General features: G+C 46.7%; 1 protein-coding gene across 4 annotated transcripts; it reads left to right on the top strand.

The window, feature by feature from the left end:
* On the top strand, window positions 1-24,767 carry FAM118B (family with sequence similarity 118 member B). 4 transcript variants are annotated; one of them, XM_081889641.1, is made up of 9 exons: window positions 1-173; window positions 3,179-3,228; window positions 11,538-11,621; window positions 13,825-14,077; window positions 16,656-16,883; window positions 19,593-19,721; window positions 20,925-21,210; window positions 22,516-22,572; window positions 24,238-24,767. In XM_081889641.1, the coding sequence occupies exons 3-9, from the start codon at window positions 11,545-11,547 to the stop codon at window positions 24,294-24,296; spliced, it is 1,089 nt and encodes a 362-aa protein (XP_081745767.1). In that variant the 5' UTR covers window positions 1-173; window positions 3,179-3,228; window positions 11,538-11,544; the 3' UTR covers window positions 24,297-24,767. The 4 variants fall into 4 exon arrangements, with proteins under 4 accessions (XP_081745767.1, XP_081745768.1, XP_081745769.1 ...); XM_081889642.1 differs by having other exon boundaries at window positions 24,566-24,767; XM_081889643.1 differs by having other exon boundaries at window positions 2-173; window positions 24,135-24,767.
* The last annotated feature ends 399 nt before the right edge of the window (window positions 24,768-25,166 follow it).

Genomic DNA, 25,166 nt, shown 5'->3' on the forward strand with positions numbered 1-25,166 from the left:
AAGGAGAAGAGGAAGTCCATAAGGAAAGTGGCCGGCGGCGTGGGAGGACGGGAGGACGCTCTAGCCCCTGCCTCTCGATGCCTAGGCGGAGACAGCGGGCGCGAGAGGGAGAGAGATGCGGTTGCTTCCTGCCCGCTGTTTTGCTGCTGTCGCCGGTCGCGCTGTCCTGGCAGGTGAGTCGTCGCCGCCGCCCTCTTCCTCCGCCGCCTCCCTTTCCCGGGCGCCCCGAAGGCGTTGGCAGCAGCGGCTGAAGCCCTGGAGGGCTGCGGGGCGAGAGGGAAGCCAGGGGCGCCCGGAGGTGCTCAGCCGGTCTCGGTGGGGAGCAGCAGCTGCGGGTCGGTGGGAAGACGGAGCGGGAGCAGGATCCAAGCAGAAGGCTTTGTAAAGGCTTCTGGGGTTGTATTGGGCAGCCGGCCTCCTCCTTGCAGCTGAAATGCGGCAGCCTGATTCCTATACTCCCCTCCAGGAGAGAAAAATATTCCCATTATCTTGATTCCTCCCCGCCCCCTCATTCCCTATAATATGATAATGTTGTACATAGCCTTCATCATGCTCCCACCGCCTCCAGCCTTACTCCGGAGGAAGTGTAATTCATTGTTAATCCCACCCCCTCCCATGAGCTTTACTTCCACTTAAGTGGGTTTAGGGATATATCTTAAAACAGATTTCGATTTGAATGCTGGCAGCTTTTTGGTAGGATATTTCTGTGCTGCTTTAAAAAAAAAAAAAAGATATTGTATATATTTTGCGTTACATGACGGTGAAGCATTTCCTCACGTGTGTAACTGCATTTGTCAAAGCCTAGGTCTGTCTGGAGTGTCTCCGGATAAATGCACACCTCTTGTTTTGAAATGGGCTCAGTGGATTGCTTTCAACCCTTGGTGTAAACTGCAATCGCTTCTGTCTTTATCAGCTATATTTCAAAGCTTACACTGCCAATCCTTAATCGACATGGTGTCAGCATCCTACCATATTTCATTATGATAATAGTAATAATAAAGGGGAAAGAGGGGGGGAGGCCTACCATTGAGTTTTGTCGTTGCACACTGGTGTGTAGGGAGCCCTCTGTTTATGCTCAGGGGCCCTCTTAGCCAGATCATGTTCATGGCTTAAATGAAGCTGCCTTTGAGGATCCTAGTCAGCTGTTTTCCTATACAAACACTGCCTGATTCAACAGTTACTGCAATTTCAGACAGACTGAAGAGAAAGCGCCATCCAGCTCCTGGCTAGAATAGAGTAGGTGACTTTTGATTGGGATAATGAACAGAATTACAAATGAAAGATTTGTGCCCTCATATTGAATACTGCAGGCCCAAACAGGCCGTCAAATCCACCCCCTGCATTAAGGCAGGATTCCTACAGCTAAAGTAGGAATTGGCAACTGGAAGTCTTTGTTTCCACACAGATACATGTATTTTACACTTTGTGGTACTAATCTTTGGGGAATAAGGGACAGGGGTTGGCCCACCAGCTACAATCTTCTCAGTTAGCATCTGGTAAAACTGTTTGCTAATTGGGGATCTAAAGCAACCCCAAACACAAAGTTTAGTCCAGCTTTTTTATTGAAAACCCTGAAGGAAAGTTTTCAAATGTTTTTACTTGAATCTTCCTTCCTGATGACTTCTTTTGCAAGATTCAGAATGAGGCAGATGATTGACCCTAAAATTCAAGCTTCCTTTTCTCCCCTTCGTTTTGCGCCGTATTTGTTCTCTTTGAGTAGGCAAGAACCATTGCACGCACATGTTGGCTCCTGTAGGCAAGCATGTCTCAGTCCTGCACAGACAGCCACAATTATTTCTTTTAAAATGCTGTTGGAGAAGAGATGGATGCTTGCTCATAAATAGCCTGTGGCCTGGCCGTTTGTGGCGAGCAAAGGGTACCTCCGGGTAACCAGGCAATACAATTAGTGCAATACAAATCCTGAATTTGGATTTGCATGAGCAAGTGTGCTCATAACTTTTATGAGTTGATTTGCAAGCCAGGGTGACACACCGCCTCCTCTATGTGATCACATCCACACTTTCTCCATCTGCCAAGGTGCTTTATAAAAATGAACAATGTGTTTTGGCACAAGAATTAATAGGAGCTATGGAAGAAACACAGTGGAACTGCGGGGGAAGGACCTCATTATAATTTATGCTTCCCATCATTGTGCAGAAAAATGACTTCATTATGGAAAATATATTTTCATTCATTCTTCTGTGGTGTGTATTTGTCTGAAGGCTATGTATTTTCTTTCTCTCCAGTGCAGGAAGTGGAAAAACTTTGTAATAAGAAAGTCTCCATCAACATTGGGCTGGTTATTGTTCTGGTTAATCCTGCAACTAAGAAATTCATTCTCTTTCCAATCTCTGCAGCAGTAGGTAGTCTCTGGCAGTTGTCCTCCTTCCAAAAAAAGGAAAGAGAACCAGAAGAGCATGTTGATTCAGAGCATGAGCTATGAGCTAGAAGTTGGCAGTTCAAAGTTCGACTTGTTCATAAACCAGAGGCGGGGAACCTGTGGTCACCCAGATGTCGTCTGTTTCCCATCCCCAGCCAATCCTGGCTGTTGGCTGGGGCTGATCGGAACTGGAGCTCAACAATATCTGGAGGGCCACAGGCCACCCTGCCCCTTCCCAACTTGACAAGTGTCCATCAGATGGCAATGTTTCTAGTAGTGGGCATTTCCAACCACTCATTAATCTACAAGGCCATCTACACATGATGAGTAAAATCAAAGCAACCCATTAACTGTTTTCTTTCTTTTTTTTCAGATCAATGCCTGAATAAATACATTTATGATAAATATTATTAATACTGATATTAAATATCTAAATTCACTGAGACCTGCACAGCACACATGTTTGTAGCCTTTCACTCAATAAGAACGATCATGATCATAGTCAGGGAATAGAAGTAACGTTGGAAGCTGCCATTGTGAGTCAGACCATTGGACTATCTATCTGAGTATTGTCTTTATGGAGTAGATCCTGTGTTTTGCAGAGCACTCTGCTTTTAAGGCAGGAGTTTCATTGTCTAATGAATTGTGTTGTTTTATTCTGGACAAGTGTTTTAGAAAAAAAACAAGATAGGCTCCTGAGTTGCCTCATTTTTTTCCAATTTTTAAAATTATGCATATATATATTTGAGTAGAGTTTTCAGATTGCTCACTTCAGATTTTTGTTTTTCTTTTATCTAGCATAACACCGGCTTCATCTCCCTGTGAGGACGACTTCTCCTCCTAAAAAGGTAAAAGGTCATGTGCAGAATACATGGTGTGAATTGTTCTTATTTATTTTATTTTTTAAGAATTAGGAAAAGAAGCTGGAGCTTTTGGCTTTGGAAAACATTTCTTCTGGTGGCCCATCTCAGATATTTCCCAATGTGTATTTGAAAACACATGCAGGCAAGGAACCAGAGAATTGTGTCCCAAGATGTACATCTCTGCAGTGAAACTTCCGTCTGGCAAAGGTCTTCATTCATCTTGGGCTCTTCCAGTTGCCTGTTAGCAGGTGGGCTCTGGAAAATGCAAACTAAATCAGAGATGGGGAACTCCAGCTCCCATCAGTCCCAGGAGGAATGAACAGGAATGATGGGAGTTTTAGTCCAACAACATCTGGTGTAGCACACAGTACCTGCATAAAAAAGTACCAGGTGTCTGTTGTAACTGCACAAGGGCATACAGTAGTTACCTGTATCTCACCACAAGCAATTAATTCCATTGCCCTCATTTCTCATCCCCCTTCTCTTCCACGATTCCAAGAGCTTTCTGACAAGTGATAATTATTCCAGGCAGTGATGCGGGGCAGAAAATTCCCTTGTTTTATAAGTTCATTAGTGGCAATGAATGGTTGCGAATTGCAACACACATTATTAGGCAAGATTGGCAGTTTCAAAGTTTTTAGCATTACTTGCTAACCGCAAGTAAAGTATTCTTGATTAGATCACGCTCTAGGGCATGAGAGTTGTTGCCAATGCAAATTACTCTTAATCTGCACAGTTTTCCAATTCAATTTTTTCCTGAAACCCCCCATCACAGATTGCAAGCTTGTTAAGATTTTAAAACACTGTGTGGCTCATGTCTGAGTTTCTCACCCTAAGGCTTCTGTCAGCTTTTGTCTCTGTGCCCTTTTTAAAATGCCATTAGGGCAATGTAATGTAGGAGGTACCCTTAATGTATTTTAGATGTCCTGCTCACTAGTGACTGTACAGAAATCCTCTATGGATATGTCAAATGTCATTCTGTTTTCCAGTACAAGGCAGCACAAGGCTATAAGGCAGAGGTAGGGAATCTGTGGCCTTCCAGGTGTTTTAGGGTTCTTTGGGCCTCATCCTAACAGGCAGACATGATGGAAATGCAACAAAATAGGGAGGGCCACAGACTCCCTATCCCTGGGCTAGAGCAATATATACAAGCCAGTATTGGCCAGAATGGCAGTGAAATAGGACATCTGAGGAAATTGTGCAGCTATTCCACTGGGTTTTAAAAATTGGATTTTCACAGCCTTGGGGAGAGGGGAAGGAAGCTGAAAAGGGGGAAACAGAGGGAGATGTTTTGTTCACACCATTGTGCAGATGCACTGTAAAAACTTAAGTGAACAAAGTGTGGATATGCCAAAGGATATGCCATATATGCAGAGGAGTATTTGCTCAGCTGCAGGTGTTTTGAAAGTTGTTGCTGCCGCAGAAAAAGCAAGCTGGTTTTTGTTTAAAACTGTCTTGCCAAGTAAAAACACACTGATTCTCAGACCATCCGCGGGCCAGATTTAGAAGGCGATTGGGCCGAATCCGGCCCCCGGGCCTTAGTTTGCCTACCCATGCTATAGAATTTTAATGTTTGTTCTCTAAATGGCCAATACCTTTGTGTGTCTTGCAGCCAAGTTTGTAGCTGTTTCTTGATCAGTTGCTGTTTCTGTCAACTCTGTTCAAAGTTTTGTTGCGCTTGCAGTATTTTGAGAGTACTTTTTGTGAAATTGTTCACAAGGTTTTCTCTCCAACTACAATTATTGAGCTTTCAGGTATTTGTCTGAAGTGGATCTTGTGTGGGTCTCTCTCACAAGCTCCACTGAAATGAATGGAGATTTCTCCATAGTGCGCAAAAATACACACACTGGAGTACAGTCTGCATAAAAATATATGTGCTAGTGACAGTTGCACACACAAATGCATTATATTAGGGGAAATTGCTGTGCAAAATAACATATTTGGCACAACTGCATATAAAAATGTGTGTACACGGAGAGATTTGCTCTAAAATGCTGCTGAATTTTAATGAGAACTTTAAAATATATATATATCACAGACCAATATGGAGAACTGAACTGAAGTTTGGAAAAATTAGGAAAACTGAGAGAAACTGAAATTGACAGATTTGCACATTTCTAACCAGGAAGTGTACTATATCAGTCTTTTTGTTGGCTTTATGGTTAAAAGTTGTCTGCATATAGCAGGCATGGTTCTCTTTTAATTACCGTATTTTTCGCACGATTGGACGCACCGGACCATAGGACGCGCCTAGTTTTTTGGGGGGGAAATAAAGGAAAAAAAATTTCCCTTTATTTCCCCCCCAAAAGCAGGTCAGGGAAACCGAACCAGGTCGAGGAACAGCGGGATAGTGGCGCTGCGCCTCCCTGCTGTCCCCCGAGCTTGTGGGGCTGGCTGATGTCTGTCTAGCGCGCGGGGCGCTCTGCTTCAGGGCGCCCCACCCGCCGGGCGGCAGGCTGCTATCCGCAGCTTGGGGAGCCTTGCGGGGAACTGCTGCAGGGCTCCCTACGCTGCGGATGTATGCCTGGCGTGAGGAGCGCTCTGCTTTAGGGCGCCCCACCCGCCGGGCGGCAGGCTGCTATCCGCAGCTTGGGGAGCCTTGCGGGGAACTCCTGCAAGGCTCTCCACGCAGCGGATGTGTTCCCGAAGCGCCAAGCGCTCTGCTTTCAGGGCGCCCGACGCTCCGGGAAGCAGGCTGCTATCCGCAGCGTGGGGAGCCCTGTGAGGAACTGCTGCAGGGCTCTGCACGCTGCAGATGTCTGCCCGGCGCGAGGGGCGCTCTGCTTCAGGGCGCCCCTCGCGCCGGGCGGCAGGCTGCTATCCGCAGCTTGGGGAGCCTTGCGGGGAACTCCTGCAAGGCTCTCCACGCAGCGGATGTGTTCCCGAAGCGCCAGGCGCTCTGCTTTCAGGGCGCCCGACGCTCCGGGAAGCAGGCTGCTATCCGCAGCGTGGGGAGCCCTGTGAGGAACTGCTGCAGGGCTCTGCACGCTGCAGATGTCTGCCCGGCGCGAGGGGCGCTCTGCTTTCAGGGCGCCCGACGCTCCGGGCGGCAGGCTGCTATCCGCAGCTTGGGGAGCCTTGCGGGGAACTGCTGCAGGGCTCCCCAAGCTGCGGATGTATGCCTGGCGCGAGGGGCGCTCTGCTTCAGGGCGCCCCACCCGCCGGGCGGCAGGCTGCTATCCGCAGCGTGGGGAGCCTTGCGGGGAGCTCCTGCAAGGGTCCCCACGCTGCGGGTGTGTTCCCGAAGCGCCGGGAGCTCTGCTTTCAGGGCGCCCGACGCTCCGGGAAGCAGGCTGCTATCCGCAGCCTAGACACGGCTAGCGGAGCGCTAATCCCGAAGCTTGGGGCGTGCGGAGCTCAGCGCGCCCCAAGCTTCTGGGCGCCAGCAAGGTCTCCGCTAGCCGTCGCGGGGCTCTCCCAGGGCTAGCGGAGACCTTGCCGGCACCCAGAAGCTTGGGGCGCGCTGAGCTCCGCACGCCCCAAGCTTCTGGATTAGCGCAGTGGTCCGCTAGCCCTGGGAGAGCCGGGCGACGTCGCGGGGCTCTCCCAGGGCTAGCGGAGACCTTGCCGGCACCCAGAAGCTTGGGGCGCGCTGAGCTCCGCACGCCCCAAGCTTCTGGATTAGCGCAGTGGTCCGCTAGCCCTGGGAGAGCCAGGCGACGTCGCGGGGCTCTCCCAGGGCTAGCGGAGACCTTGCCGGCACCCAGAAGCTTGGGGCGCGCTGAGCTCCGCACGCCCCAAGCTTCTGGATTAGCGCAGTGGTCCGCTAGCCCTGGGAGAGCCGGGCGACGTCGCGGGGCTCTCCCAGGGCTAGCGGAGACCTTGCCGGCACCCAGAAGCTTGGGGCGCGCTGAGCTCCGCACGCCCCAAGCTTCTGGATTAGCGCAGTGGTCCGCTAGCCCTGGGAGAGCCGGGCGACGTCGCGGGGCTCTCCCAGGGCTAGCGGAGACCTTGCCGGCACCCGGAAGCTTGGGGCGCGCTGAGCTCCGCATGCCCCAAGCTTTGGGATTAATGCAGCGCTCCGCTAGCGGTGGGAGAGCTGGGTCTCCCACTCCTAGCGGATAGCTTCCTGAAGCCTGGAGAGCGAGAGGGGTCGGTGCGCACCGACCCCTCTCGCTCTCCAGGCTTCAGCGAAAGCCTGCATTCGCTCCATAGGACGCACACACATTTTCCCTTGCTTTTTAGGAGGGAAAAAGTGCGTCCTATGGTGCGAAAAATAGGGTACTTGTACAGTCATACCTCAGGTTACAGATGCTTCAGGTAGTGTGATTTCGGGTTGCACACCACGCCAAACCTGGAAGTACCAGAACTGGTTACTTCCGGGTTTCGGCGCTTGCGCACGCACAGAAGCACTGAAACGCAACCTGCGCGTGCGCACACGTGGCGCTGCGGGTTGTGAAGGTGCTTCCCGCATGGCTCACGTTCCCAACCCAATTGCAAATGTTATGCTTGGGGTTTTTTGTTTTTCCTCTTTTCTCTGAACATTAAATGCTGTTTCCTCATTTGTATCTGTTTCGAGGCCAGTTACAGATTCTTACAAATCTATTTAGCTTCTGGTAACATTACTCATGCTGCTAAAAAATAACAAGTTGTTACTTCCAGGAGCATTGGTTTTCTTGAGTATGATCTACTTTAACAAGTTTACTTAATGCTTTATTTGACTTGTTAAAAGCTAACATACAGGGAAAGTGGCTTCAATTTTTCATTTTTGAAAGTTGTTTCCGTGTTTTTGAAAAATGGTTTGTATAGATCTGCTTGTGATGGAGCAAAGAACCTCTCTTACAATAGATAACCATGACCTCATACAGCTCTGAACAAATGCACCGGATTTTTACATTCTTATTGGCATTTATAAGAATCATGGTATAATTAGTATTTTATTACGAGCTGTTTTTATGGGATAGCTATCCTTTTAAAAAATCAATCAATCTATCAATCAATCAATCGCTTTTTTATTCTATCCACCCTCCAGATAGCACAGTGGCAAAATAGATCTGTCCCATTTTATCCTCACAACTCAGTGAGGTTGTGAGAAAGTGACTTTTTTGACGCTATCCAGGGCACTTTGAGGAATATAAACCCAGGGCTCCCAGGACAAACTTTAGCACTCTATCTACCACACCCTGTCCTGGCTGTTAGCCATTAACTTTCTGGAACCTAAACTGTGCGTTAGTTTCAAGGGGTAAGCCAGAGGCTGAAGTGACCTGAAGGAGAGGGAAAGATACTCTGCTCCCTGAAAAAATCAAGGGCTCTTTGATTCTTACTTGATTCTCCTTCGTGCAGGGAAACATATAATGTACTTCAGATTCCCACAGGTAAATGAGTTGTGGGATCCTCTGAAAACACCAGTCACCTGGGAATGACTCAAAATAATAAGTAATAAAATGTTGCAGAAGACATCCTGAAATTCTGCAATCATGTGCTCAAAGGAACACATAACAGGCACAAAATGTTCAGAGGATGTGGACAAGCTGCCTCTGCCCCCTACTTCTCAGCTATAGCCTTGGGGGGATAGCTGTAGAGCATCTTTTTTGCATTCAGAAAGTCCCAAATTCAATTCCTGGCATCTCTAGGTAAGTCTAGAACCCTGGAAAGCCATTACTAGTCATGGGTAGGCAAACTAAGGCCTGGGGGCCAAATCCAGTCCAGTCGCCTTCTAAATCCAGCCCGTGGATGGTCCAAGAATCAGTGTATTTTTACATGAGTAGAATGTGCCCTTTTATTTAAAATGCACCTCTGGGTTATTTGTGGGGCATGCCTGGTGTTTTCACATGAGTAGAATGTGTGCTTTTATTCTAAATGCACGTCTGGGTTATTTGTGGGGCATAGGAATTTGTTCATGTTTTTTTTCTTCAAAATATAGTCTGGCCCCCCACAAGGTCTGAGGGACAGTGGACTGGCCCCCTGCTGAAAAAGTTTGCTGGCCCCTGTTGTAGACACTAGATGGACCAGTGGTCTGTTTTAATATAAAATAGCTTCCTATATTAATGTCCTCACCATTCCACCCCCAATCTAGGCCTCATATTCACAATGAATTTAAACCAGTATTATACCACTTCAAACAGTCATGGCTTCCCCCAAAGAATCCTGGGAACTGTAGTTTGTTAGAAGGGTGCTGAGAGTTATTAGGAGAAGCCTGCTACAGTGCTACAGTTCCCTGGGTTGTGTCTCTATGAGGGGTCTAGGGATCTCTGAACAACTCATAACAAACTACTGCTCTTTGGGAGAAGCAGTGTTTGAAGTGGTATCGTGCTTTAAATGTATCGTGCAGTTGGGGATCCTTGGTGGACAGTTGGTTCTATGATGGAAGACATTTTCTAAGGCCTTGGAACAGAAGCAAGCAAATGAGCTTGGATAGCTCAGTCTTCAGGATAATTTTGGTTAGTGAGAAGGGATAGGCAACGTCTTCTCAGGGAGAAGTTTAATCATTTCTGAATTGTTGGTTTCCTTGTGGAGCAGCCCCCAGCTGTAGAAAGCTTTCTCAGTTATTATCGAGCAAGGAAGCGCATTGGGTCTCAATGTAATTTCAGCCCTTGGTAACCTGGTCAAAGAGCTGATCCTTCGTTCTCACGCAAGCTCCCCACTCTCTGCTTCCGCAGAGCAGCCTTTTCTGCCCTGGCAAACAACTAGCAGAGTTAAGTTTCTTGACCCAAGAATTAAGAACTTCTTAAGAGCAGTAATCCTTTGCTAATAATAGCTTTGATTGCTGGGTTGGCCAGGTAGAAAGGAGGACAAGGACTCTTTGGGTGGATGTTCAGAAGAAGGAATTTTGATATATTCAACTTGTCATAGGCATCTTTTACACATGTTACAAAATTTGCGGGGGGGTGTTAGAAAGAATCCTGAAGGAGTAGAACAGATTGAATCATTTCAGACTGCAGGTGGGGATTCCATTGTTAGGAGAAATCGTTAGAAGTGCAACAGCAGAGATAATTCAATTAACTTAGTGGTTAATTCTGTTACTGTTAAAGTCAGCTAACCAAGAGCAAACCAAGCTGCAGGTGTTGCCTGGCAACCAAGCAGCGTGGCATGATCTTCACTGATTGGCTGTGCAGCTCTGAGGAAGTTTTTCCTCTGTGTGTTTGGTTGTATGTCTCTGCATATTTGGTTGTGTGTTTGGTTGTATGTATGCCTGAAGCAAGAGAGACAAAACCTGTGTGTTCCTTTTTTCTCAAATTGCACACTGTTTTTGTCCAGTTTGCCCAGGAAAGTGTTACCAAGACATTGGACTCCATCTGAGTTATTTGAGTGACTTTGCTCATGGTATTTACACTGAGCGTTAAAATATGGCGTCTCCCACCTGCAGTCTGAAGTAGAGCAGACTGTGCTACTATCACCTCATTCTATAGAAGTGATCCAGAAAACATGGTGCCTTTAGACTTTAAAAAAAATTTGGGCAAAAGATTTCAGGTTTGCAGAAAAATTAATCATAGGGTAAGGTGACAAGTCATTTAATGGATTGGTGAGTGGTTAAATAACAGAAAATATATAATCAGAATAAATGGAGAGTTCTCACCATGGAGGGATGTAGAAAATAGGGTACCCCAAGGATCTGTATTGGGAGCTGTGCATTTTTTAGCATCTTCATAAATGATCTACTAGAGTTGGGAGTGAGCTGTGAGCCAGACTTGCTGATGACACCAAACTGTGTATCTGAAGAAGTGTGCATGCACACGAAAGCTCATACCAAGAACTAACTTAGTTGGTCTTTAAGGTGCTACTGGAAGGGGAAATTTTTTTTGTTTTGTTTTGACCAAACTGATTGTGAGTAACTCCAAAAGGATATCTCCAAACTGGCTGAATGAGCAGTAAAATGGATAATATATAAAGTGATGCATGCTGGGGCAGAAAATCCTAACTTCACATTCATCATTCTGGGGTCTGAACTATCCATGACTGACGAGGAAAGAGATATTGGAGTTGTAGTGGATGGAGATGTTGAACCAGTGTATGTGGCAGTTAGGAAAAAGGTGAATGTTATGCTACGTATCATTAGGAAAAGGACTGAAAATGAAATTGCCATGGTATTCACACTCTAATTTAAAACTGGCCCCACATTTCCTGAAGATAACCTTTTGCATTATGCATTGCATGGTGTGTTTAGCAACAGAGGAGAAACACTCTTGCAGCAGGTGATGTGATGAGAGATAATGGGCTCAATGTGTTTGTTCCTCCTCGACAAAGTTGTCTCGGTAAACTTTGGCAAATTTATTCTTGCTCAACGTGCAAACACCCCAGGTTTCTCTTTGTAACTTTGCCCTTCCCTCGCCTTTCATTTTCCCTTTCCTTTCCAGAAACTGGATGGCTTCTAATGTGAGCCTGAATCTGGATAAAGAAACGTTGCTGGAGGATGGGGTGCCACCTGCCAAGAAACCTAGGTGAGCAGAGCCATCGGGGATTGGATGAATTAATGGCGGAAAAGGCTATCGCCTCCGTGATTAGAGGCAGTGTAACTCTTGCGCGTGGGTTGCTGCAAGTGGGAGAGGGCTATTGGCTTCATGCCCTGCTTGCGGGCTCCCCATCAGTGTCTGATTGCCCACCATGGGAAACAAGGACACCAGACCAAAGAGGACTTTGATCTGATCCCGCAGGGCTCTTGTGTTAAGTTACATTATGGCGGGGAGAGCCATGAAGCTTGGACCAGTCGCCAGCTCTTAGCCTAAATCACACCACGGGGTTGTTGTATCTGAGGATAAAATAGTAGCACAGGGGGAGGGCTAGGTTATCACAGAAGCTGCTCACCAGAGGGGTTTGAAGCTTCCCCTGTTTGCCACAGTCCATAAAGGTAAAGGGACCCCTGACCATTAGGTCCAGTCGTGGCCGACTCTGGGGTTGCGGCGCTCATCTCGCTTTATTGGCCGAGGGAGCCGGGGTACAGCTTCCGGGTCATGTGGCCAGCATGACAAAGCCGCTTCTGGCGAACCAGAGCAGCGCACAGAAACACAATTTACCTTCCCGCCGGAGCAGTACCTATTTATCTACTTGCGCTGGTATGCTTTTGAACTGCAAGGTTGGCAGGAGCTGGCACCGAGCAACAGGAGCTCACCCTGTCGCGGGGATTTGAACCGCCGACCTTCTGATCGGCAAGTCCTAGACTTTGTGGTTTAACCCACAGCGCCACCCGCGTCCCTAATGTCCCCCAAATGCTTATTGCTGTGAGCTGTCACAGTCCAGGACTTTTTATGCTGCCGCCAAGTTTGGCAGACTTATTTCTAACTTTCACCACACATGTGCGTGCGCGCACACACACACACACATACACACAGCGCATTCTTGTAGGGGTGTTAGAGGAGAATAGGTTCTTGGGACATCTTAGGACCCCATGTCTTTCTAAGTCCATGCAGCTTTTCATTTATCCACTAAGATCAGTGAGACTGCAGACGGTCAGGCACATGGCTTATGGAATTTGCAGGCTTGCTCCAGCAGAGGGTCCTTGGTTCAATCCCTGGCGTCTCCAGACTCACGGTAGGGCTGGGAATGATTCCTGCCTGAATTTCCGGAGAGCTGCTGACTGTCAATATCAACAGTACTGAGCTAAGATGGACCAGTGGCCTGATTTGGTATGAGGTAGGTTTTTCTATGGGCATGACTAGATACTGGAAAGTGCTGTTATTAATAATGAGACAGAGAAAGACAGAGAACGACAGTCAAAGGTATAAAAGAAGGTAACTTCCATAACACAGGCTTGGGTGGTTCTACAAGGTTAGCTAGTAACTGTGCAAATATACTTGCTTCTTCAAATGGACCAAAATTTTCCCGCAGACAAGGGGAAGTAATCTGACGCGGAACAAAATTCTAGCAATTTTTCAGTACTAGACCAGCTCTTTTCAAAATAATTGTGTTGTTGGGTTATGTATCAAAAGTATATATGTATATATATTTATTTATTATTATTTATTACATTTATATACCACCCTTCAACAAGAGATCCCAGGGTGGTTCTTTGGTGGCTCTATGTTGCTTTGTTAGCCATTTGTACAGCCTGCTGTTAAGCTGAAAGAACTAAGGGAATATTTGACATTTTGAAAAGCTTGCCTTCACAGTTGCCTGGTGTGAATCCTTACTCAGCTAGCAGTACAGTGGTACCTCGGGTTACATACGCTTCAGGTTACAGACTCCGCTAACCCAGAAATAGTACCTCGGGTTAAGAACTTTGCTTCAGGATGAGAACAGAAATCGTGCTCTTGACAGCGCAGTGGCAGCAGGAGGCCCCATTAGCTAAAGTGGTGCTTCAGGTTAGGAACAGTTTCAGGTTAAGAACGGACCTCTGGAACAAATTAAGTACTTAACCCGAGGTACCACTGTACTCATGCCAGGCAAGTGGCTATCTGCAAGCTTAGCTATATGGGAGTGGTAGCCAATGTCCAGATGTTGCTGGACTGCATCTCCCATCATCCCTGACCATTGGCTGATCTGTTTTGGGATGATGGGAGCAGCTGCAGCCCAACAACATCAGGAAGGCACCCCATTGGCTAGCCTAAGGGCCTTGGCCGTATCTGCACATATCAAGCCTTGTTCCCTATAAATTTCTCCATGCTGATGGCAGGTCATAGGCATCTTTCCCTCTCTCTTTGGTTGCAGGAAACTGTTGCCGAGCCTAAAAACCAAGAAGCCCCAGGAGCTCGTTCTGGTGATTGGGACGGGCATAAGTGCCGCAGTCGCTCCCCAAGTGCCGGCCCTGAAGTCTTGGAAGGGCTTGATCCAGGCCCTGCTGGATGCTGCTATTGACTTTGACCTTCTGGAAGACGAGGAGCGGAAGAAGTTTCAGAAATGCCTCCGGGACGATAAGAACCTCATCCACGTTGCCCACGACCTTATCCAAAAGCTGTCGCCAGTGAGTCGATGAGCCGCGGAGCGAATGGTTTGCAAGCTTCAGGCAAAAAAGTGTTAATAGATTGTACTGTTTTGTGTGGGGGCCTGCCTCTGTTTACGGCGCCGAGTCTGACAGCACATGCTTTTCTAAGCTTTAGGACAGGGGTCAGCAAACTTTTTCAGCAAGGAGCCGGTTCACTGTCCCTCAGACCTTGCGGGGGGCTAGACTATATTTGGGGACGACGACGATGCAAGAGCACCACAATCCCTGGTGGCTGCTTACTTGTGTCTTGCGGGCGGCAGTGGCGGAGGGATGATGAGAGGCGCGCGAAAGGGCTCCGGAGAGGGGCTGCTTAAAATGGCAGCCACTCGAGCACTGCTGCTGCTGGCACCAACACGGCCCAGCCCCCTTCCTCCTCTAGGCAGGGGTGGGAAGAAGCCAGGAGGGAGGAGGCGCCGCCGCTGCCGAGGGAGGGAGAGCGAAAGAACATGTGCGCTGGCGATCCACGTGGCAATTCCCGGACCGTCCGTGGACCAGGATCCAGAAGGCGATTGGGCCTGATCCAGCCTGCGGACCTTAGTTTGCTGACCCATGCTTTAGGAACATGGGAAGCTGTGTTATGCTGAGTCAGGTCACTGCTCCATCTAGGTCAGTGTTGTCCACTCTGACAGGTAGTGCCTCTCCAGCAGATTTTCCCATCCCTGCCTGGAGATGCAAGGGATTGAACCAGGGAGTTTCTGTGTGCAGATCAGGGTGGATTTGATTTAAATCAAATTGATTTAAATTGCTAGTCAGTAAGACTTGATTTAAATCATTTATTTTATACAGACAGACTCATTCTTGCTGGTATAATCTTAATATTTACAACCAGATGAAGGTTTCATTTTCGGGATAATAAATTTTCAGAGTAGCTTTTACAGTTATATCAAAAATTACTGATTTGGTTATGCTATTAGAAATACATAGGCAGATAATTATGAAATTATTGTGAGATTTAGTAAGTTAATTTTTTTGCTGTGCTTTATTGGAAGGCGAAAAAATAATCATTTCCTTAATAACAATTTAAACAATATATTTAACCAAAACAATAACATTATTGCATATGCATCCATGTTTGTTAACTGATATGGTTAAATTCCCCCCCCCCCCATTTTTTTCAAAAAACAAGTCCTTATTTCCTGATGAATAGCCTTTGGACTATAATGTAACTTACATAGAAAACTATCTTTAGAAAGATTTTTCCTCCAAAAGCATGTTATTTTAAAAATTGAATTTAAAAAATCAGATTTAAATTTTAAAAATCTATTTTTTTTTTAATAATTGATTTTTGTCCTCTCTGGTGCAGGTGCTCTATGCCTGAGCTAGGACCCTTTCCCTTTTGTTCTCTGCTTTCCCTCCCCTATAAAAAAACCATATCGGACTGGGCTGAATGCATCACCTTTCCTCCAGTCTGAAGACCTTCTATCCTACTGCTTTGATGGGGCTTGCAGTGATTCCCAGTTTAGGTCCAACGATGCAGCATGAGGCATTCCAGTCTATTGTAAAGAATTGAGGCAGGCAGTTAGGCATCTGTCAGGCTTCAGAGAATTCGATCCCACCCACAGTGGCAGCCAAAAAGCAGATAAACAAGAAGAGTTCTTACTAAGTAATTTGTTCACTATTCACAGAGAGGGACGAAGGAGTGCAGTCTCCCTAAGATAATGGCATTGCTCTGAGTAAAGTCCCACCCCCTCCGTCTCTCCTATTCTACGCCAATAAGCTAATCTGTGCTTTCTCCTCTGAGCTTTCTGTTCTGCTACTCTCAATGCTTGCCTCGTCCTGGGAGAGGGGGGGCGGATCAGGAATGCTTTCCAAAGACACGGAGTCCGTCAGCTGTCTCTCCCCTGGTGCTGCTTCTTCCTGCTACTAGTCTCCCAATATTTCCCAGCTTTTCCCATCTGCAGCCTCTGAATTATGCCCTTCTGCAAACCACTGTCCTGAATCTATACTGTCCTCTTCTTGAGAAGGTTCAGTGTGGAAGCACTTTCTTGGGCAACCCTCTATGCTGTGAGAGTTTGGGCAGAAATAGGACTCTAATGCAAGAATTGCAATTCCAGTAATGTGATTTTCTGTGTTTACTCAGAGGTAAGCCCATGGGTGTTTTCTTGCAGGTAAGTGGACACAGCTTAGTAGCTTAATTCCAGCTGTGCCTCTGCTGGATCTCAGCAACCAGTTCAGACAGCTGTTTATGCCTCACCCTCCTCAAGAGAGCCAGTGTGGTGTAGTGGTTAAGAGCAGTAGACTTGTAATCTGGGGAACCGGGTTCACTTCCCCGCTCCTCCACATGCAGCTGCTGGGTGACCTTGGGCTAGTCACACTTCTTTGAAGTCTCTCAGCCCCACTCACCTCACAGAGTGTTTGTTGTGGGGGAGGAAGGGAAAGGAGAATGTTAGCCGCTTTGAGACTCCTTCGGGTAGTGATAAAGCGGGATATCAAATCCAAACTCTTCTTCTCAAGTCCTCTGCTGCTGATTTTTTTTTAATGGTCGTTTAAGAAAATAAATACAAATAAATCAATTCTGATCTTGGATTCCCCTCCCCCCCCCATATCTTCTTGGCAGCGCACAAGCAATGTCCGTTCCACGTTTTTCAAGGACTGCCTATACGAGGTCTTTGATGACCTGGAGTCCAAAATGGAAGACACAGGGAAACAGCTCCTTCAGTCCGTGCTCCACTTGATGGAAAACGGCGCTCTCGTGCTGACCACAAACTTTGACAACTTGCTGGAAATTTACGCAGCAGACCAAGGAAAAAGGCTTGAATCTCTTGACCTGACCGATGAGAAAAAGGTAATTGGGGGGTGCTCATGCCTGCGAACAGTGGCCAGTCTAGCATGTGGGCCCATTCATTTCTCAATGGTGTCCCCAGCTCAGGCCTTAAGTGCCATTTTAGCTGTTGGCTGTGGTGGTAGAACACACTGTGTTGTGTCACTTGCAGTAAGAAGACAGGACTAACACCAACACTGCCAGGCAGGGGGAGAGAAGAGAAGGGAGGGAGGATCACTTCTAAATGGTGTTTTCCTCCTGCAGTGGTACGTTTTATTATAAAAAAGAGGGTTGCTTTTAAAAAAACCTATTTCAATAGTTTTAATATTTTCAAAAAATGTTGGGGGCGGTATCCTGCATTTTACTCTGTGAACTGCCCTGAGATCTTATGATGAAGGTTGGTTGGTTGGTAATTAATTAATTAATAATGCTAGACGAGTCAAGAATACCTTTTTTTTTAGTTTATCCAAAGCAGGATCAATTAATGTAACTATTTAATTCAATACTAAAGCCCCTATATGCATCCTCCCCAAGCAGCCTCTTTCACGCACAAAAATGACTAGACCCCGCAGCTCTGCTTTCTCTCGTATTCTTCTCATGTCTGCAAGTGTTAATATTCACGGGAAGTTCCTTTTTCTTTTTTGAAATCACAAGGCTATTAATGCACTTTGGCAGATTCCAGGGGTATTTATAGTGTTGACTTAAAGTGGAGCTTAACAAAGTGCGCTATAAAGTTAGAAGCAACCTAAGAAAGCTGCCTCATTCTGAGGCAGGTTAGCTTAGTATTTTCAGCCTGGAGTGGCAGCGTCTCTCTAACATTTCAGACAGAGGACATTTCCAACCCTGCCTGGAGAGGATGAGGATTAAACCAGCCATATTCTGCCTGCTCTACTACTGAGCTTGGGCCTTTCTCCAAAGTTCACCCCTGTTTTTCAGCTTCCAAAAGCCGCAATTCCTGTAAGCAGCTCCTCTTTTGTTGGAATGGACTGAGTGCCTGGCTTTACTCCAAAAGCCATGTAAACAGCAAAAGGAGAGTTTATTTCTTGCGAGTTCCTTTTGATTACGTATGCCTGGTTTTCCATGTACGTCCTTGATTTCTGCTTCCTGCGTAACTTTTCAGTGTGATAATACTCCTGACTGGGGCAAGGGAGAATAAACAGAAGATGAGCTACATGAGAATGAAATGTTAAACACAATAAATCGTGGCAGTGTTATGATAGTACCTGTTGAAGTACATTTGGAAAACTTCCCCTGTGCCAAACTTGGTTTAGAGAAGGCTCTGCAACTCCTAATTTAGGGAGGGAAAGTACTAAATTTCAGGGAAGGAATGTAAAGAGAGCTGGGGGAGAATATGGTCCTATAGTGTGGAATTCTGAATTTAGTTTTTTGCCTGTAACAGTCATGACTGTACTAGTGGGTAAAAACCCAGAATGGGATGCATTTGTGTCAAAAAGAGAGAAGAAGATGAAATTAGATAATCCCAAATAAAAGGTAAAGGGACCCCTGACCATTAGGTCCAGTTGTGACCGACTCTGGGGTTGCAGTGCTCATCTCGTTTTATTGGCCGAGGGAGCCGGCGTACAGCTTCTGCGTCATGTGGCAAACCAGAGCAGCGCACGGAAACACAGTTTACCTTCCCGCCGGAGTGGTACCTATTTATCTACTTGCACTTAGATGTGCTTTTGAACTGCTAGGTTGGCAGGAGCAGGGACCAAACAATGGGAGCTCCGTTGCAGGGATTCGAACCGCTGACCTTCTGATCAGCAAGTCCTAGGCTCTGTGGTTTAACCCACAGCGCCACCCGCGTCCCTTAATCCCAAATACATTGTGCTTATTAAACAAATTGGCCTAGCGTTGCTTATTGTGTACTTCCAAAATGCAGGAAACAATATTTTGAGCAAGGAATGGGACAACAGCAAAGATTTGAAGAGTAGATGCTGTTCCACTAGCATAGCAGACTTCTGTTTGCACAATGCAGTTTCCCCTCTCTGGCAGCTCCCAGGACACTCTGAAAATCTGCAGTCTGGAGAGTTGGAGAATTCTCCCCAGCAGATTTTGAAGTCTCATGCAGGGAGGAGAGGAAAGGGAGCCCTGCTGCACACAACATTGTAGACAATCCTCAGATGGGAGGAGATAGACAGGTGCCGCACTGGCGATTGATCTGGATTTCTGTTTTCATTAGCTCAAAACCTAGTACAGTATACAGGAAAAGGCTATAGGGAGCAAAAGGCAACTGGAGGGTCTTCCCTCAAGAAAGTCTGTATGGCTGGGGGGCAAATGTCAGTGTTATGCAGCAATGTTGACTCAAGCTGTAGCAGTCAAAGGATACCATTTTTTACCCTGCGTGGGCTGCAGCTGTTGTCCCGCCATAAGCCTGAGAACATCCTTCACAAAGGAACCCAACTGTGTGCAGCAGCATGGGGTCTGATGCCGAGAAGTTCAGAAAAATACATCCCTGGGGCTGAGAGAGCTTGCGTGTGTGTGGAATTTATTGTGTTTATAGATTCTGAGAGCCATCCCTCCCGCCCCGAGGCAGGAAGTCTATAAACATATTTGCAGGGTGCTCAGTTCCTGGAATGTGGGCTTGAAAATAAAGGCATTCCTGCTCTTCACCCTGCCACACAGGCCACTCACTTCTCACTCAGCTCAAAGCCCAGTAGGTTGTAGAAGCCAAAGGGAATGGTACTTTCTGGGTCTGTTGATGCAGAGCGCTGCTTTTGAAATCCCATACAGGTGCTGGAGTGGGCGCAGGAGAAAAGGAAGCTCAGTGTCCTACATATCCACGGTGTGTACACAAACCCCAGTGGGATAGTACTGCACCCAGCCGGCTACCAGAATGTGCTACGCAACACAGAGGTTATGGTGAGATTTGCAGCCCTCTCTGGGCCTTCTTGTCTCTTGCTGAAGGATGAGTGCTGCCAGTATATAAGTCCGGGATGAGAACTCTGTGGCCCTCCAGATGTTGTTGGACTCCAACTCCCATCAGCCACAGCCAACAGGGATGTTGGCTGGGGATGATACAACAACATCTGGAGGGTACAATTTCCTCATCCCTGATATGCGTATCAAGCCCTGAATGCTTCGAACAACCAGGAATGTCTTCTAAAGAACCCGCCAAACAAGACAGGTTCCCTTAACTATAAAAAGGCGATTGTGCATAAACAGACCTTACACATGTGCTTTTGCCAGGTGTGCAAACTATGGGTGCAAGTCTTACCTGCACTATACTGGTTTTTAATTCATATGTGCGTGCACACCCCCCCCACCTTCTTGTGTAATTAAATCGCATATTAACTTCTTGTTTATTCATACAGAGAGCTGGATCAGGATGTAGAGTTGATACCAATTAGTGCTTTTAACTGTCAACAAATTTAACAGCTCAGTAGCAAGTCACTGGAATGGCAGATGGTGTGATGCATTAAGGCAACTGCACAAACTGGAGACATCTGAAAGCAGCCCTATATAGGGGAGTTTTTAATGTGTGATATCTTACTGTGTTTTAATTTGTTGGCAGCTGCCCAGTGACAGGGGTAACCTGGTCAGGTGGGCGACATATAAACAATTATTATTACTAATTTATTGCACTTGAGTCCAAAAAGGAATTATAGTTCAGATTGACTAGTGACTGGATGACTGCTCGTGTTTTTGTTTGTGTGTAGGTATAAGGAGGGTTAGACTTCTCCTGCCCACCGTGGCTTGACTCAAAAATGGACAAGGCTGGGCTGACTTTGCTGGGTTTTCTAGCCACTCAAATCAGGGATGAGGACATTGTACTGCTCTTGTTGATCCCTTAGGAGTGGGGAACCTATGATTCTCCAGCTGTTGCTAGAATCTAACTCCCATTAGCTGCAGCTCACATGACAAATGGTCTGGAATGATGGCAGATGGTAGGACATCTGGAGGTCCACTGGTTCTTCATCACTGGTTCTGCACCAGACAATTCTTGCTTTTGTTACGTGGAGCTAGCCAAGCTGACCTTTTGGTTCCTTCCAATTCTAAAACTCCACAGTCCTAATGAAAGTCGATATTCTGTACACTTTCCCTTTTCCCTTTCCTTTCCTAAAGCGAGAGATCCAGAAGCTGTATGAAGCCAAATCGTTCCTATTCCTGGGCTGTGGTTGGACCGTGGACGACACAACTTTCCAAGCCCTCTTCCTAGAAGCTGTGAAGCACAAATCTGATCTGGAGCACTTTATGCTCGTGCGCCGTGGGGATGTGGACGAGTTCAAGAAGCTCAGAGAAAACATGCTGGACAAAGGGATTAAAGTGATCTCATATGGGAACGAATACGCAGACTTGCCTGATTATTTTGAGAGGCTGGCAAATGAGATCTCCAACCGGGGTCGAGCAGGTAAGAGGACTGGCTGTCTTCCTAGTGCAGGGAAGGGGAGCCTGCAGACATCCAGATGTTGCTGAACTCCAGCTCCCATTAGCCCTGACCATTGACCATTCCATCTGGGGCTGATGGGAACTGAAGTCCCAAACCTATCTGTAGCCCTCTAACATTGCGTCTTTTATTGAATTTTGACTTTATCACATTCACATCTCACATTGCTTCCCTTTAACTTGTGGTGGCCTAGAAGGGATTCCCCCTGGGTTTGTTGTCTAGGCACTCGCCAGATCCAGATCTGCTTAGTTCCAGCCAGGTTATGGCCTCGCATGCCTTCAGAGCACTGAAACTTCTGTGTGGACAATACAAATGTGTAGTACCAGACCCACAATTTGGCTCCCCTGAGCACCCTTGCTTTCATTGAAAACAAAAAGCAAGAAGCCAAACAGGTGAACGAAGTAAGACTTTTAGAGGATGGGTGGAAAAAGAGGGGCTTCTGTGTCCTGTATTGCCCTTTGCTCCGCCTCATCGTAGCAAAACCAGCACAATGTATGCAGCTGTATACATTAAGCAAATTAGGTGCATTTGCATAACTTTATACAAGAGGTCAGAAGCATGGAACACTTGTTAGCTATTTGTGATTAAGAAAAATATGTGCCTTACACAAATAGTTGAAAATAAATCTTTGCTTGTCAGGCTGGCAGCAAGTATTATTTGCCAACTCCTCTAGGCAGCATCTAAATGGAGTCTCCAAACCTCTCGCCTTCAAAATCAAGATAGAACAGGATAACTAACCAACCCCCAACTGCCAATTGTCAGCTACCACCTCCTTTCTCCAATACCATCTGTTCTTTGTGAAATAACTATATTCCCAATGAAATTCCAGAAGCATGGAAAGCTTCCCACACCGACACACACCCTTTATATAATGAGTAGCAGCTTAGAGTTGGGAGCTGCCAAAAGGGGCTGGACGCAGCCTTTCTGAAGATTCCTGTGGGTGCCTCATAACAATATTTTAAGCAAACTTACCACCTCCCCCCCTAGTACTTTTTATAAATGGGCTCAATCCAAAGGGAAACCATTCTAGGGGGAAAGGGGTTGTATCCCACTAAGTTCTACTCAGGGTAGAACCATAGAAATGCCTGAACCCAAGTAAGTCAAGACATGAACTCCCAATGGGTCTACTCAGAGTAGGACTAGCATCGGCTACAACCATTAGTGGAGTTTGGGAGGCTAGCATAGATGCAAGATGCTCTCACACATTTTCTGTGGGTCGCTGCTAACATGTCACCTCCAAATAACTTTGATTCCCCACCCCCTTTCCAGGTCCACCTCGGGAGGGACAGCTAAATGGCATGGCTGCAGCACACACGGAAATCAAAGGTAGGGAGCTTACTTAATACTCGACACTCCTTAAGGCCAGCTCTGGAGAGACAAATTTTGCTAACCTGCAGCTACCACCACCCACCCTGAAGTGGGTGCTCTCTCGCGCATGATAAGAGCTCACGACTTAAGAAGGTATCTTGCAGAAAGTGGAAGATTCCTTAGTAAGAACGTGTGAGGACACCTTTCTGCCTCCAAACTGCAACGCGCAGTGTTCAAGCTGTGGTGGTAGCAGGCTCCTGGAAAAGGAAAGCAGTAGTGATACCAGTGGAGGATTCGTTCTGCAGTTCATGTGGGCTAATTTGAAAATTGTCTTGTTTCTTAAGATGGAAGGTGTTTTTTTAAGGGAATTTCCACATTATCACAACTCGGCTCAGCCTGGGTAAGAACTTTGTTAAAGCTGGAAGCAGTAGGACGCCTTGGCAGCTAATTTTGTCAGATTGCGCCGGAGAAGAGGGAAATTGTGGCCCTCCAGATGTCGTTGAACTCCCAGTTCACATGAAACCCAGCCAGCATGGCGAATGGTGCGGAATGATGGGAGCTGATAGGAGAGCAACAATATCTGGAGAGGCAAAGATTCCCCTTAAACAGACCATAGAAAATCCTTGTGGAGTGATACTTAGCAACTGAGGATCATATCCAGCATTCTCTTATCCACTAGTGCAGCATTCTCTTATCCACTAGAGCCTTAACAGCAGTGGATCAGAGGTTAAAGACTCTGCAACGTTTGGGCTAGCGGAAACTTGTGCATTGGCCGATTCTTGTGCAGTCTGCTGCCCAACCACCTTTGGTAGTGTGCTTGTTTTCCGTTGTGCGACAAGCATACCGCTAAGCAGCTTCTAACTTGGATGCGACTTGCATCCATTAGAGCAATATTGTTCCAGATTAGTGAATCCTCTCCCTCCTTAACAGACTCCCTGGGCATGGGAGCAGGAAGCACATGTTATAGTTGGGATGCAACAACAGAGCATGCACGGCAAGTGTTCCTATGTCTTCCTGTACCCATTGCAAGGCTGAATACCACTCCACAAACCCCTGTGCGGGCATTATTCCTGAATTGGGAATGTAAACACTAGTAGGGAATATCAGGATGCTAGCTCGGCTCCTAGCTTTCCCGTCTGCACTAGCCTCAATGTTTCCTACCACCCCCTCCAAAAAAAAGACCCTCCGTGTTGAATAGCGGTTTGCAAGAGCCTTTGACTGAGTGCTCTTCGGAGCCTCCGCATAATCGTGAGTCTTGAGCAGGTGGGGTTCGCACTCACAGAAGCCTCTAAGCAGTCAGATGCATGTGGAAATCCCCTTTAGACTTCCTGGTCAATGCTGGAAGGTCAGAGTGGGGACGCATGCCCCCAGTCCCCCTTAGTTGTGCTTTGAACAGGGCTAAACCTAGTCCCAAATGTTTTAAGAATGGAAGCCATATAATGTGTCTAATACATAGGGGGCCATTTGCCCAGTCACAAGTGATCTCGAGTGTCTGCCGTTTTAATTTCTCCAAGAGCTGGTTTGCCATCCAACCCCGTCCCCCCTTTTAACCAGCTCCTTTTGTTACTAACCCTCTCTAGTTGTCCATGGGTTTTGTTAGGATCTCTCCTACTGCCTTCGGTTTTAAGGCCAGTGTCCAAAATATCTGCCCAGGTGACATCTGAAGACACTAATTCTACACAGGGTACAGCAGGCGAGAACACAAAGCACTCCCATCTGAGCAACACCATCGTACAGGTTAACCCTTCTGCTAATGATTTAAAAGCAAGATGCTGACAAGCTCCTTGTAAGACGTGACTATCTCAAACGTTGCTTAGGGAAGAAAAAGCACTGCCTTTGCCGCGGTTGGTTCTTGGAAGGGCCCATTTTTAGTTCTAGCTGCTGCCCCATCAACATGAAACTGTAAAGCGTACTTTTGGACTCGGCAACTTGTCTTGGACCCTTTGGATCTGGGCATGGAGATTTGTCCTACCAATGTGATGTCGTGTTTTGTTTTGTTTTTCTATTTAAGGTTGTATCTGCAGAGAGATCCGTCCTCTCTCCCACTGAGCAAGAGTTTGCTACTAGTGCTTTTGTATTCTGTAAGGGTTTCAACTAAAATGCAAGCATTTTTTTAAAAAAAGAATTACTTGAAGCTCTAGTTTTCTAAGTCTTTTCTTTATACAGTGTTTTATATGTTTGGAGCTATAATAAATAAAAAGGATGTTCACTTATCTCTGGCTTAAGAGTGACTTTAGACAAATTCATGGTGGAAGCGATGGCCAGAGAGGCAATGTAGCTGTGACATGGGGTGGTCCCTAGAGCCTTCATGCTCCCAAGCATAAAGGGTGGGAAGGCGATGTTACATGCAGTGCAGTTTTCATCTGCTGCAGCAGAATTCCTACATTCCCTGGATTGAATGGGAGCTCACTGAGGCTAAATGAGAGGGCTAAATGAGAGGGTCTTGTAAGCCTCCTTCTAGGAAACAGAGTTGAGGCCACAGACTTTAAAGTCACTAACCAGCCACTGCCACGCATTAAGAGAAACCTCTATGTTTGCAGAGGATCCTGGAGAGCTTTCAGAGATGTACATCGGGTTCACATAGAACTTGCCTGCAGCCATGCATTGCAGGG

This window comes from Podarcis melisellensis, assembly GCF_964234715.1.
Source record: "Podarcis melisellensis genome assembly, chromosome: 15".
In the NCBI taxonomy this organism is placed as follows: domain Eukaryota; kingdom Metazoa; phylum Chordata; class Lepidosauria; order Squamata; family Lacertidae; genus Podarcis; species Podarcis melisellensis.